This window comes from Monodon monoceros, unplaced genomic scaffold (genome assembly GCF_005190385.1).
Source record: "Monodon monoceros isolate NGI ecotype Baffin Bay Population unplaced genomic scaffold, NGI_Narwhal_1 Super_Scaffold_5, whole genome shotgun sequence".
Taxonomy (NCBI): domain Eukaryota; kingdom Metazoa; phylum Chordata; class Mammalia; order Artiodactyla; family Monodontidae; genus Monodon; species Monodon monoceros.
Genome location: NW_021703782.1, coordinates 99537448 through 99553048, shown reverse-complemented (window position 1 = coordinate 99553048; position 15601 = coordinate 99537448). Strand labels below are relative to the sequence as shown.

The following is a 15601-nucleotide window of genomic DNA, read 5'->3' as shown; positions in this document are numbered from 1 at the left end:
TCCTTCCTTCCTTCCTTCCTTCCTTCCTTCCTTCCTTCCTTCCTTCCCCCCTTCCCTTCTCCCCTTCTCTTCTCCCCTTCTTTACCAAGGAAGAAAGCTCTGTGGTGAAGTGGAATGAGGAAGGGCATTGGAGTAAGATGAACCTGGGTCTGAATGCTGTCTCAACCACTTACTGTAACTCTGTGGCCTTGGGCAAGTACTTACCTTCTTTAAGTTCTAGTTTTCCTATTTATAAACAACCTCTGCAAGGTTGTTGTGAAGGTAAATGTTCATACAAGTAAAATGTGTGACAAAGGCTGAGACATTGTAGGTAATAGTAAGTGGTAACTACTTTTATTATAATTAATAATAAAGCTAACCTAGGGATTAAGATAAGAAGTTATATGAAATGGCCTGCTCTATTTTACCAACAAACTATTGTGGTTGAGGAAACTCAGAATTGTATCTGTTTTTAGCCAAGCAAAATATAACTTTCAATGGAAGACCTCATTCCACGTAGCTTAAAAATAGAGGCCTTACTCAAAAGAATCAAGGGAAAAACCATTAGAAATAATAAGAGACTTCATCAAAATAACTATGTATTTTCCCCAAGAAATCCAAGTTAATAAGTTTTACTAACTAAAACTAATTAGAAGAGATAATGGAAAAAAAGATCACAGTTCTAACCACTACTGCTACCACTACCACTAATGATAAAAAGTTTAGGAATAATCTCACCAAGATATGTGTGAAACTCACATAAATATATTTTTAATTATGAAATTTCACTGAGAGATTTAAAAGAAGACTGAATAACTGGAGAGGCATGCCAGTGCTCATAGATGGGAAAACTGAATATCGTAAAGCTATCAGTTCTTAACACATTAACTTTTAGAATAAGTAGAATTACTGGAAAACTTACAGTAGGATCTTTTTTGGAGGAAATGTGGCAAACAGAGTTCAGATGAAAACATAAGTACTATGAACCACTGAAAGAAAATGTAAAGAATAGCAGTGAAACATATTATAAAGCTGTAGTTATTAAAACCTTTTTTTTTTTTTTTTACTGGCACAAGAATAGATCAATTTCAAAATCAGAAACAGATTCTGATGTGAAAAATATATCAATATATGTTATAAAAAGGACCATAGTTTATTTAACAATTCACTGGTTGAAGGACATTTAGGTTGCTTCCAACTTTTAGTGATGATGAAGCAAACTGCCATAAACATTCACTTACACTGATGTGTGAACATAAGTTTCATTTCTCTTGGGTAGATCCCTATGAGTGGAATTGCTGGGTCATATGGGAGGTGTAAATTTAACCTTATAAGAAACTTGTTTTCCAAGTATTCCTCTCAGCAACGTATAAGAGTTCTAGTTACTCAGCATCTTTGTCAGCTCTTGGTATTGCCAGTTTTTTGAAATTTAGCCTATCTATTAGGTATTTAGTAGTATGTCATTATGGTTTTAATTTGCATTTTCCTAATGAAAGATGTTGAACATCTTTTCAAGTGCTTATTTGCCATACACACATCTTTGAAGGGTCTATTCCGACCTTTTCCCCGTTTTTAAATTACATTGTTTCCTTATTGAGTTTTGAGAGTTCTTTGTATATTCTTGATACAAGTCCTTTGACAGAAATGTGATTTGCAAATATTCTTCCGGCCAGTGGCTGTGTTTTCATCCTCTCAGTAGTATTCCAAAGAACAAAAGTTTTAACTTTATTTTAATAAAGTCCAATTTATAAATTTTTCTCTTACGGGTTTTGCTTTTGGTGTGTATCTAAAAGTTCTTTGCCTGACCCAAGGTCAATCAGATTTTCTCTTATGTTTTCTTCTTGAGGTGTTATAGTTTTACATTTTACTTTTAGGGCTATGATCTATTTTGACTTAATTTTTTACAGGGTGTGAGGTTAACTCAAGGTTCAGTTTTCTGCATATGGATGTCCAGCTGTTCCAACCCCATTTATTGAAAAAAGCTATTTTTTAAAAAAATTTTATTTTATTTTTATTTTTGGGTGCGTTGGGTCTTCGTTGCTGTGTGTGGGCTTTCTCTGGTTGTGGTGAGTGGGGGCTACTCTTCGTTGTGGTGTGCGGGCTTCTCATTGCGGTGGCTTCTCTTGTTGTGGAGCACGGGCACTAGGTGCGTGGGCTTCAGTAGTTGTGACACGTGGGCTCAGTAGTTGTGGCTTGTGGGCTCTAGAGCACAGGCTCAGTAGTTGTGGCACACGGGCTTAGTTGCTCCACGGCATGTGGGATCTTCCCGGAACAGGGCTCGAACCCTTGTCCCCTGCATTGGCAGGCAGATTCTTAACCACTGCGCCACCAGGGAAGCCCGAAAAAAGCTATTTTTCTCCATTGAATTGCCTCTGTGCTTTGTCAAAAATTAGTTGATGATATTTGTGAAAGTCTATTCTTGGGCTCTCTATTCTATTCCGTTGATCTTTGTGTTTATTTTTTCACCGATAACACATTGTCTTGATTACTGCAGCTTTAGATTGTCTTGAAATCAGTTACTGAGACTCCTTCAACTTTATTTGTCTTCGGCTATTCAAGTTTCAACCAAAAAATCCTGCTGATATTTTGATCAGGGTTCATCAGCTCTGTAGATCTAATTGTTATGGTATGTCTCTCCATTTATGTAGGTCTTTCTGGTTTCTTTCATCAGTGTTTTGCAGTTTTTAGCATAAAAACCATACACATACTATTTTACTTTATATCTAAGTATTTCATATAGAGAGATGGCAAGAATTATCCATATTTTATAGACTGAGACACTGAAACGCAGAACAGTTAGACTTACTGAAGGTCACGGAGATAGTTAATTAGCAGCATATTTTGGTTTTCAGGTGTCCTGGGTCTCTCTAGTGTTTTGTTTTTTTAATTTAATTTTATTTACTTTTTTATACAGTAGGTTCTTATTAGTCATCCATTTTATACACATCATTGTATACATGTCAATCCCAATCGCCCAGTTCATCACCCCCCACCACCCCTGCCGCTTTCCCCCCTTGGTGTCCATATGTTTGTTCTCTACATCTGTGTCTCTATTTCTGCCCTGCAAACTGGTTCATCTGTACCATTTTTCTAGGTTCCACATATATGCGTTAATATACGATATTTGTTTTTCTCTTTCTGACTTACTTCACTCTGTATGACAGTCTCTAAATCCATCCACGTCTCTACAAATGACCCAATTTCGTTCCTTTTTATGGCTGAGTAATATTCCATTGTATATATGTACCACATCTTCTTTATGCATTCATCTGTCGATGGGCATTTAGGTTGCTTCCATGACCTTGCTATTGTAAATAGTGCTGCAATGAACATTGGGGTGCATGTGTCTTTTTGAATTAGGGTTTTCTCTGGTTATATACCCAGTAGTGGGATTGCTGGGTCTGTCTAGTGTTTTTACTACTCGTTTTCATAGGCAGAAGCTTCTTCTTTTTTTTTTTTTTAAACATCTTTATTAGAGTATAATTGCCTTACAATGGTGTGTCAGTTTCTGCTTTATAACAAAGTGAAAGCAGAAGCTTCTTATAGTGAAAAATGTGTACTTTGGTGTTATTTAGTTTGAGTTGCAGTTTGTTCTCCTGTGCTGGTTAGTTGTATGATTTGTTTCATCTCTCTAAGACTCAATTTCCTCCTTCAAAGAACCTTCCTCACACGATTGTGGTGAAGACTAAAGGAGGCCATATGTGTAAAGTTTCTAATGTGAAGTTTGATATACATACAGCACATGCTCAATAACTGGTAATATCATCTCTGTTACTATTTGTAGTAAAAGGTAGTTGTTACAGCCTTTCCCAGAACTTGCTGTCTTGTCTCATTAATTAGATGAATTGTCTTTGAATTGTGGAAAACTGGCAGTGAGCCAGGGACAAGCACTAACAACATGGTCCTTAAAGCATGAGACAAATTTTTCAACAAAACCTATGTCATGCTACACTTTTTTTTTTCATATGTCTACCGTAAAGTAGAAGAAATGTTTTGCAGTAGTGAATTGTGATTGGGAATTTTAATGGATATATTTTTATTTTAAAAGGTAAAGCTTTCTTTAAAAGTGGTGGCTTTAAAACTTTCCATATTTCTACAAAGCCTGGTTTAACTCAAAAACTCATCAACTTTAGTATTGTTTCCCAGCTTTGCAAAGATTTGTGACCTTACACTGGCATAACGTAAATGTGAAATATAATTTGAGTATCAGTGTTATGCTAGAGTAGGACCTTTTATAAAAATAAGAACTCTATGTTGATAATTCCTTTTCCCTAGAATGAGGCCTTTCTGAGATTCCTGTACTCTAAACCTACAAAGATGAAGTATGGGCCTAATAAAAACTACGTTTTGAAATAAATACCCCATATACTTAGGAAATCAGGTCTATAGTCAAGACAGTATAATTTGTTGTTGTTGTAATTTTCTGTTCTTTTGATGTGCAGGCAGAGGTTTGAATTAAGTATTCCTATTTCCAACAATTATTTTTCCTTTTCTTTTCAACTTGAAAATCAGGAGAGATGTTATTTTTGTAGATGCTATCCTAGGTTTGTGAAAAAGGATGAAGTTTTATGTTGAATAGATTCAAAGTTGTCTTCCTGGTCTTTGTTTAAATAGAGTAGTATTTTTAATGATCAATCTCAAAGGGAAATAAGCAATTGTATATGAAAAGGGGTTGGAAATCCTATACATCTTTATGTTTCATTTTTTCCCTCTTCTTCCTCATTCTACATAGGAGCAATTACAATCCAAGACTTTAGTTGAAGCCAAAGGAAAAAGGAAAATTCTACTTCTTTTAGTTAAATAGCATTTTAAATCCTAAAATGTTCCACAGCTCCTTATGCAGTAATCAGCGGAAGCGTTAATTAGTTCTCGCTGTCTTAATGGTAACATTAGCTTTGAAAAAGACTGAGTTATTAGTTGGGTCCCATATTGACTTTAGTGCCACGGTCCAGCTAAAATCGTTGCTTGTGGTACACCATGGCTTCCCTCTAGCAAAATTTAAGAACCTAGTCTAGTAAAACCTCATTGCTTTTTTTAAACTTTTTTTTAATTTTAAAATTTATATCCAATAAAATTTACTCATTTGGTTCGCAGTTTTATCAGTTTTGACAAATGCACAATCAAGATACAAAACAATTTCATTACTCCCTCAAAATTCCCTTGAGCTTGTAGTTAGCCCTTCCCCCTACCCGCCTCCCCACCCCAATTCCTGGAAAACCCCTGATCTTTTCTCTGCTCTTATAGTTTTGCCTTTTCCAGAATATCATGTAAATGGAATCATATAATATGTACCTTTTTGAGTCTGGCTTTCTTCATTTAGCATAATGCATTTGAGGTCCATCACATCCTTGTCAAAGCATCCATGTCAATGCTTCCTTCCTTTTCATTGCTGAGTAGTATTCCATTGTAAGAAAGTACCACAGCCTATCCAGTTCACTAGTTGAAGGACACTTGGGTTGTTTCCAGATTTGGGTGATTATGAATATAGCTCTATAAACATTTTAATACAAGTTTTTGTGTGAACATAGGTTTTCATTTTCCTTGATAAATACCTAGGAGTGGAATTGCTGAGTCATATGATGAAGGTATATTTAATTTGTAAGAAACTATTTTCCAAAGTGTCTGTACTATTTTGCATTCACAGCAATAGTTTTTGAAAGTTTCATTTCCTCTGCATCCTTCCCGGCAATCGATATTGTCATTTTTTTGTTTTGTTTATTTAACTTGAGCCATTCTAATAGGTGGGTATTCATTGCCTCTTACTGTGCAATTTGCTCTTTGACTTCCATTCAGTAGATGCTGTTATAATGGTTGCATTGTGTGTGTAGAGAATACTTTTAAACATTAGTATACAGTTAATAGAGAGAGAGAAAAGAAGGAAAAGGAGGAAGTAGAGGAATAAGAGGTTATTCTTTGGGAAGTTGGGAAGATGCGTTTTTTTCTTTGGCTTTAGGGTACAAAGCAGGAAGTGGTGACAATTGTACCAGTATGATGAGTGCCGCCATAACTCTTGTCATATGACCTCTGTTCATAATGCTCCCCAAATATTTTATATCCTGGAATCAGCTTATTCCCATCTAATGATAAGCCTGAGAAACTCAATTTCTCCATAATTATAAATGACCTCTAGATAGTGCCTTACAAAATAATTATGTTTTCCTGAAGGAGATACTAAAGTGTATTTATTTTTTACTTAAGTGTATATTTTCAGATAATTTTAAACTTACTAAACTTGAATTTTTAAAATTTTCATTATAAGATTAAATACTGAGTCTTAATATATTTTAAATACTTATCTTCTAGTTTTTGCTGCTTTGAGATTGAACAGAAGATGCCATATTATAGTACAATTTACTATGTCTTCTGAATATGGGGAAAAATGAAAAGTTTTAGAATAGCCAAAAGCAGTTTTTCTTTCCTTCTTTTTTTTTGGTATTCTTAATAGATATATTTTTTGTATTCTTTCAATATCTGAAGATATTGAAAAGCAAGAGTGAAATGATTGTTGAAGGAATGGAGTCAGAGATTGAGTTTTGCAAAGGTATTTCCACAATTTTGCAAGAGGCTATAGATAGAATTTCAGGCTATATTCCTGAATCAGATTCCTGTGAGTGCTCTGTGTTAGTTGTATTTACAAGTATTTTTTTCAGTATCTATGCTTAAGTGCAATACTTGTTTCATAATCATTTTAGTTCAGCAACAGTGCTGATATCAATGGACATTTCTTTATGAGATTTGCATCATGAATTGACTGAGGACACAATTTTTTTCACTTTCTTATTCAGTCTTTTTCAAATCTTTCACTTCTTTTATAGTTCTTTTTTATCTGCAAAAGGCTAACACGCTATTGTATCAAACTGCCTTAGTCTTCAGACATCATAGTTAATTACAGCACTCAGAAAGGACTTCAGAAACAGGCACAGAGAAACAAAGGACACATTAATTAGGCCATATTACTACAATTAATATTTTTCTAAAAACTCCCATCGAAGTAGCTGCAGTTACCAAAACATAATTAAAATTCTGTAGATGATATAATGGACTTCTTACTGAGCTAAGGACACGAGTTGGTTAAAAGTTGAATGCAGGGAGAAGCCTACCAGGTGTATGAAAAGCCCGGAAAAGATCTTTAATATGTTCAAGGAGATAATCTCTTACCAGGACAGGTGTTTTTGCATAAAGAGGGGACTTACGGGACTTCTTAAAAAAATTACTTTTTTTTTTCTTTAGGGCTAAAATTTTCATCTTTTGGCTTTGGTAAGGGATGTTTGAAAAGTGCAGTGTTTAATTAATTAATTAATTTTTAATAAATTTATTTATTTTATTTATTTATTTTTGGCGGCGTTGGGTCTTTGTTGCTGCGTGCGGGCTTTCTCTAGTTGCAGCGAGCAGGGGCTACTCTGTTGCATTGCGTGGGCTTCTCACTGCGGTGGCTTCTCTTATTGCGGAGCACAGGCTCTAGGCGCACAGGCTCCAGTAGTTGTGGCTCACGGGCTCTAGAGCATGGGCTCCGTAGTTGTGGTGCATGGTCTTAGTTGCTCCATGGCATGTGGGATCTTCCCAGACCAGGGCTCGAACCCGTGTCCCCTGCATTGAGGTGGATTCTTAACCACTGCACCACCAGGGAAGCCCTATATTTCTGTGTTTTTGTTTTTTTGCGGTACGCAGGCCTCTCACTGCTGTGGCCTCTCCCATCGCAGAGCACAGGCTCTGGACACGCAGGCTCAGCGGCCATGGCTCACAGGCCCAGCCGCTCCACGGCATGTGGGATCTTCCCGGACCGGGGCACGAACCCGTGTCCCCTGCGTCGGCAGGCGGACTCTCAACCACTGCGCCACCAGGGAAGCCCCCTATATTTCTATTTTTAAACAATTTGGCTCCAGATTTTAGTTTCTTATTCTTCTTCGGGGTTCAAGTCACCGTATTTCATTGTTCTTCAGAAGCCAAACAAAAAGAAATGTCTCCCTGCTAATATATATGTTACTCTTCTCTATTTTTCTGTAGAGTTTTCCTAAGAATTATAGTGCACTGAAAGGAAACACGCTACTCAAATGATGGCGAGTTTATTCCATATTTACTCATAAGCAACCAAATGAGCCTTTTGGCATTTCATTCAGACTTGTCTGTGATTAGCGTTTTGTGTCCTCTTCATCTTGTTTCACTCCCATTAACATACACACTAGTGCCTTACCATCAGTCATGTCACAGACTCCTTTGTGCCGCTCTGGTGTCTAAGATTCTACCTCATTAAAAAGTCAGCACTTCATCTCTTGTCTTTGGCTATAGGTCCTTCCCACTGCTTTTATCGATTGACATGTCTTTTCTTCTTTTTTCATATTGCCAGTCTCCTAGAAAATTGCATTGTTTCTGTATTAACTCCTATCTGGTTCCGTATGAATGTCAAGAACTGTGAAGGCTCTGAGAGTTTACTTACAAGCTAATGAGTTATCCTGACACAATTTAATGCATGTTCATAGTCCTTTATATTTATTACTGTTGCTCATACTATTCATTTAATTTGGATCATTTCATTTGAGGTTAAACACTGGGATAGGGCCTCAGATTCTGAGCTCCAAACCGAAAAGATGCATATGTTCCCTGGCACTTGACTTGGTATGCTTTACTTCAGCTTCCTTCCCTTTGGTTAATCTGGGGAGGAATGTTAATGTGATAGTGTATTTTTGTCTTGCTATATCAGGTGATAGCACTTCATCCTGGCACTAGGGTGATCGTCTCTTCTCTTGCTGAAATATTTGCCATTCACCCCACTACCGTTAGGATGATTAGTACCAAGGGCATATGATCAATAAATGCTCTTTTTTTTCTCTCTGAAACCATGTCCTACACCCTTTTGCTTTCATCGTTGTATTTGTAGGCACCCATGTTGGTAATGTATGGAGCCCAGCATATGAAGGATACGCTGTTCTTCTCTACCTGACCCACAGCTTAAATTCCTGAATGTCAGGACGCTAATTCTATTTCACAGACATTGTCCAAAACTGACATGGTAATAAACCTAATCCCAGGCTTTCAGATCTCATCACAAAGCTGTGGCCTGTGAATCTGGCCATCTAAATTGTGTTTCTATTATTTTATTTGGAATCCCTTTCTTCCAGCTATTGTTGTAATTATTTCGGCACTCCAAATGGCTTCCAGTTTATGTGTTGGGCCTGAGTGTTACAGGTACTGTATTATGCCTGTTTACAGATGAGAGAAGGAAGGGACAAGGAGGTTAACTAACTCACCTAAGGTCATAAAGTTAGTAAGTGATGGAGCTGGATTTAAACCTGTAGCTGTCTGCTTCTATTGTCTGTGCTCATATCTGCTTCACTTTACTGCCTTAATCTTTAAATTACTGTTGTATGAGGGTCATGGGTGGTAGTTGTTGTTATGGGTTCAAACAAGTGGCAATAGAATTAGAGTTTATGGAGGAGTAAATTTCAGCTGATTCTTGAAATAAGGGACAGATTTAAATATGTGGAGAGGAGAGAACATTACAAGGAGCACAGAATGGGACTGAAAAGAGTATGTTCAGGGGATAATGAAAAGGCTGAATCAGTTCTATAGAAATAATAAATAACCAACAAACTTGGTTACTACTGAAGTTTTATCCATAAGACTTGATTGAAAAAAATACTTAGTTTTTTGGGCTTCCCTGGTGGTGCAGTGGTTGAGAGTCCACCTGCTGATGCAGGGGACGGGGGTTCATGCCCTGGTCCGGGAAGATCCCACATGCCGCGGAGCGGCTGGGCCCGTGAGCCATGGTCGCTGAGCCTGCGCGTTCGGAGCCTGTGCTCCGCAACGGGAGAGGCCACAACAGTGGGAGGCCCGCGTATTGCAAAAAAAAAAAAAAACACTTAGTTTTTATCTCAAAGTTCTTAACAGTTTTACTAAAAATGTTATTCATTGGGAACACTGATTCACATTTTAGATGGAAGCACATTAGTAAAGAAATAATAGAATAAAATTCTCGGTCTTTATTATAGTTTTTTAGTCCATTCATTTTTCTTGAGCTAATTCTGCCCACACCAGCACAATTTGCTTGGTTTAACTTGTGATGAAATTGGTCCAGCAGGAGGAATTGAATGTATGTTGGAATTCTGCCAGATTTTGGAAGAAAATGTTATTTTTAGCATTCTGGTCATTTTTGGTAGAGTGAAGGCCTTGCCATGAAGTTGTTATTGGCAGGTTTACAGACCACTAAACACGGCTTCCTTATTTACAGAAACCACACACACACACACACACACAAACCAAGAAACTAGACATAATGTGAAAACATGTAACTCTGTCACAGAAATGTCATGCTTATGTAGCTTAGTAAAACTAAGAATCCTGATTGAGACGGGAAGCTTATTCCTTTCCTAAGTTTGGGGCTGAAGAAATCTGAACTCTCCTCTGGGTTTTGTAACTAATTCACCACTCAAGCTTAAAATATACATAAAATAAACAAATCACTTACATATTCATTCATTTGGTATATTTACAAATTAGAAGAGGTGTGAAGAGCAGAGAGATAAGCTGACACCAAAGGTTAGGAACTGAAGAAGTGTGGGCCAAGAGTTGGTCAAGTGAGAATATCTTTGTGGAATCCTTTGTTTGGACTTGTGTGCATAAGCTATTTGTGATGACATAAAGAATTTTGAAGGTTAATTTCGTTGTCTAGAATAGAGAAGCAAACTTCTTTATAGCTTTCTTTTTAAGACTCTGGATTTGCAGTTTATCCAGTATCTTTTTAAAAATCATCAAAAGTTATGTTAAAGATTTTTTTCAAGCTAAACTTTTATCTATATGTATAATGTCATTTTATATATTGATAGTTCCTTACTTATTCAGAAGTATAATTTGTCATAGATTTCTCTGAGCTTTTTTTTTTTTTTTTTTGTGGTACGCGGGCCTCTCACTGTTGTGGCCTCTCGCGTTGCGGAGCACAGGCTCCGGACGCGCAGGCTCAGTGGCCATGGCTCACGGGCCCAGCCGCTCTGCGGCATGTGGGATCTTCCCGGACCAGGGCATGAACCCGTGTCCCCTGCATCGGCAGGTGGACTCTCAACCACTGCGCCACCAGGGAAGCCCCTTGGAAATGATTTTTCTTTTTAAAAAGTTAAAGCCAACTACTTCTAAATATTTTCATTCAAAAAACTGTTTGAAATATCTAAAGAAAATGTTTATTTTCTAAATCTTTTAATTTGGGAAAGAGATTCAAATTGTGATTGGTTTTAACCCACTGATCAGGATGCCCCTGTAAACGTTCTCACCTGGGATTTATTGTTTGTCATTTCCTCACCTTAAAGTTGCAATTCTCCGTTAATTTCTTCCTGGGAAGAACATACTAGTTCATGATTCCAGCTGTAGCACAATCTTGTCTGACCTGTATAAGTTACCACAGTCAACCGTCTGCACTTTTGCTGCTATACAGCGGGATTATTTATTATTTAACGTGTAGTCATTTCCAGCATGTGCTCTCAGTGCCATGTAGATAAGCATAGGCCCTGCCTTTGGAGATTTCTAATCCAGAAAAACTAGTAATATACAGACCCACCCATACATTGGAGTATAGGGTAAGAGGGCTAGAAGATAAAGAGTGCTGAAAAAGAAATTGAGAATGTTAGTTTTATAATTAGTTTATATACTTTACTGTATATAATTCCCAATTTAAATAAACTAAATAGGATAGAAAGTGAATTTGAACTAGACTTAATTTTATCCATCCTTACAAAGTTGTCATGAATATTTATTAAGAAAAATAAAATAGAGCTCATTTTATTAGGAAAGCATTAAACCTTAATTGATATCTCTTTCCCTCTTTTCTTTGCAGGATATGTATGTAACTGCTCTGTGGTCGGAAGCCTGGATGTGAATCGCTGCAACCAGACCACAGGGCAGTGCGAGTGTCAGCCAGGTTATCAGGGTCTTCGCTGTGAAACCTGCAAGGAGGGTTTGTACCTGAATCGTACTTCCAGGCTCTGTCTGCCATGTGACTGTAGTCCACGTGGAGCCCTCAGCATACTCTGCAACAGGTAAGCAGCAGAAGTTGAAGGTAAAATTAATTTTATTTTATCACACACACAAAAAGGCCTCTGCTCTCAAGGACCAGACTGGTTTAAATAAAGGGGCCATAGATTTACAAAATATTTCACATATTTTTTATCATTTTGTGAATTATATTTGATGTCAAGATTTAAAAGCTTCTAATTTACTGATTTAGTTCTTCAAAAGCACCTCAGTAACCAATTTTGCCTTGTACTAGTTTCTCTAAATTTCACGGAAAAAAAGTATTGAGAAAGCAGTCTGCTTCCTGGAAGCAATAACTTCCAGGCATTTCCAGTGAAAATGTCCTTGTTATGTTTATTAACATACTATTAGAGTTTCAGGAAACTTATTCTTTGGTTTATTTTTTCTCTTTTCAAAATTCTAAAGCTGTTTCTTTGCACATGTAAGGCTTAAACTTGGTAATATCCTAATGTCTTTAATTAGTGTGAAAAAGACTGGTTTCACTCTATGTACCAGTATGTACATTTTGGGGGACCAAAACTAGATTAAGCAGAAATTGTCTGGAAATTACCTTTAAAATAGTAAATTATTTGTAGGTGACTTAATCTAGTAGAACAGTGCCCTGTAATCTAAGGATCTGCCTTCCACTCCACTGAAAGTAATTATCATTTGACCTTGTGTGAGGTACTTAGCTTTCTGTGGACCTCAAGTGAAAAAGCTGAAGAGGCAGTGTTATGTGATGAAAAGAACAGAGCTTTAGGATCAATCTAACCTGGGTATGGATCCAAGATCGGCTGCCACTTAGGAGCTTTGTGATTTCAGCAACTTATTTCACTTCTCTGCGCCTCAGTTTCTTCTCAAGGTTGTTGTGAAGGTTAAATGAGTAGAATCTATGTAAAATACCCAGCACACCTCACTCAATTAATTCTGGTTTCTTTCAATTTCAGAGGAATATTGTTGGCTTGATGAGGGAGTATTTTTAAATAATCTTTAGCTCCTTGGCAGAAAAGTTTCTTTATACTTAGCAGTAGATACTTTGGATGCTTTATAAATCATATAGTACAGGGACTTCCCTGATGGTCCAGTGGTGAAGTCTCTGTGCTTCCACTGCAGGGGGCCTGGGTTTGATCCCTGGTTGGGGAACTAGGATCCCACATGCAGCGCGGCACAGCCCCCCCCAAAAAATTGTATTGTACAATACTGTATCATATTGTACTTCTATTAAAAATATAGATGTGAACTTAAGAAGTTTATAATTTCGAATACAACAATAATCGATGTTTATGATGCTTGGTATTTTTAAATAGTTAACTGTCTAAATCCTCATAGCAACTCCTTTTATGTAGGTTATTAAATCACAAAGATAGTAAGTGGCAGAAAAGGAATTCCAAATTTGGTCTTCCAGTACTAAGTCCAGTATTCTTATCATCATGCCGTATAGCTTCTATAATGAGAAAACTGATAATCACTTTGTTACTTGAGTTTGAGAATATAACGGTTGCTTACCATTGCTCCCTTTACTCCCCTAAAACATGCCGACACAAGTTATATTCAGAAGGCCCACATTTCTTACCATTTTAAAAGATGAGATTTGTATAAGTTTGTTCATTCTGGTACCTAAAGGCATGTCCACTACTTTTTTAAAAATAATATTTATTTATTTGGCTGTGCTGAGTCTTAGTTGCGGCACTCAGGATATTTGTTGTGGCATGCGGGCTCTTCGTTGTGGTGTGTGGGCTCCTCCCTAGTTGCAGGGTGTGGGCTCCAGAGCACATGGGCTCTGTAGTTGCGGCATGCAGGCTCTTTAGTTGTGGCACGTGGGCTCAGTAGTTGTTCCATGGCATGTGGGATCTTAGTTCCCCGACCAGGGATCGAACCCGCGTCCCCTTCATTTGAAGGTGGATTCTTAACCACTGGACCACCAGGGAAGTCCCCTGTCCACTACTTCTTTTAAAATAAGATTCTGCAAACACATTTGCTTTGAGTACTTTTGGAAAGATAAAAAAGTGTTTACTTCTAGGTCAAACTACCTTATTAGAGGAGAAAGAAATGAGAAGAGTGAGAGAGAGTTTGAAAAGCTGGAGAAGAGGGAAAAAAGTAATACTAATGTTTATGTAGTATACTGCTGTTTTCATAAGTCTTTTACAAATTACTTTTTATTTATCTTTTCCCTGACAGTGAATGTCATCAAGTGACATAGGCTAAAACACCATTCTGAAAGTAGGTAGTAACTATAAAGTAGTGGAAAAGTGCACTGGACATTCGAAAGTCTAGGGCAGGGGTCTGTAAACCAAATCCATGAACCAAATCCAGTCCACTGCCTGTTTTTGTAAATAAAGTTTCATTGGAGCACAGAAGCCTCATTTCTTGATTGTTTTGGCCCCAAGGATAGGCATATTAAAATTTTGAGATAAATCCATAATTCTTTTCTATGAGTTACTACAGAGTAATATTTAATTAAATTTAAAAAATAATATTATTTCAAAATGTCAGGCAATTTGTCAGAGCAAGCAGTGCATCACAAAAGTCATTTAAAAACTTGTACTTAAAGAAAGTCATTAGAAGGAAGGCATGGGAGCTCAGAATCCAGCTCTAAGCACTGCATTTCTTTTTTTCTTTTTCTTTTCGACTTTTAATTTTATTTTATTAAAAAATGTTTTTAACATCTTTATTGGAGTATAATTGCTTTACGATGGTGTGTTAGTTTCTGGTTTATAACAAAGTGAATCAGCTATACATATACATATATCCCCATATCTCCTCCCTCTTGTGTCTCCCTCCCACCCGTCCTATCCCGTCCCTCTAGGTGGTCACAAAGCACCGAGCTGATCTCCCTGTGCTATGCGGCTGCTTCCCACTAGCTATCTATTTTACATTTGGTAGTGTATATATGACCATGCCACTCTCTCACTTCATCCCAGCTTACCCTTCCGCTTCCCTGCGTCCTCAAGTCCATTCTCTGCATCAGTGTTATTCCTGTCCTGCCCCTAGGTTCTTCAGAACCTTTTTTTTTTTTTAGATTCCATATATATGTGTTAGCATACAGTATTTGTTTTTCTCTTTCTGACTTACTGTCACTCTGTATGATAGACTCTAAGTCCATCCATCTCACTACAAATAGCTCAATTTTGTTTCTTTTTATGGCTAATATTCCATTGTATATATGTGCCACATCTTCTTTATCCATTCATCTGTCGATGGACACTTAGGTTTCTTCCATGTCCTGGCTATTGTAAATAGAGCTGCAGTGAACATTGTGATACATGACTCTTTTTGAATTACGGTTTTCTCAGGGTGTATGCCCAGTATTGTGATTGCTGGGTCGTATGCTAGTTCTATTTCTAGATTTTTAAGGAACCTCCACACTGTTCTCCACAGTGGCTGTATCAATTTACATTCCTACCAACATGCAAAAAGGTTCCCTTTTCTCCACACCCTCTCCAGCATTTATTGTTTGTAGATTTTTTGATGATGGCCATTCTGACTGGTGTGAGATGATATCTCATTGTAGTTTTGATTTGCATTTCTCTAATGATTAGTGATGTTGAGCATTCTTTCATGTGTTTGTTGGCAATCTGTATATCTTCTTTAGAGAAATGTCTCTTTAGGTCTTCTGCCCATTTTTGGA

At 37.2% G+C, this 15601-nt stretch overlaps 1 protein-coding gene across 1 annotated transcript in view; it reads left to right on the top strand.

Moving 5' to 3' along the window:
• MEGF9 (multiple EGF like domains 9) overlaps positions 1 to 15601 on the top strand; it is an 83398-nt gene that overhangs the window by 29269 nt on the left and 38528 nt on the right. Inside the window, exon 2 of the mRNA XM_029203989.1 lies at positions 11798 to 11999. Coding sequence (XP_029059822.1) covers positions 11798 to 11999 — 202 coding nt within the window. The remainder of the gene's footprint in view (positions 1 to 11797; positions 12000 to 15601) is intronic.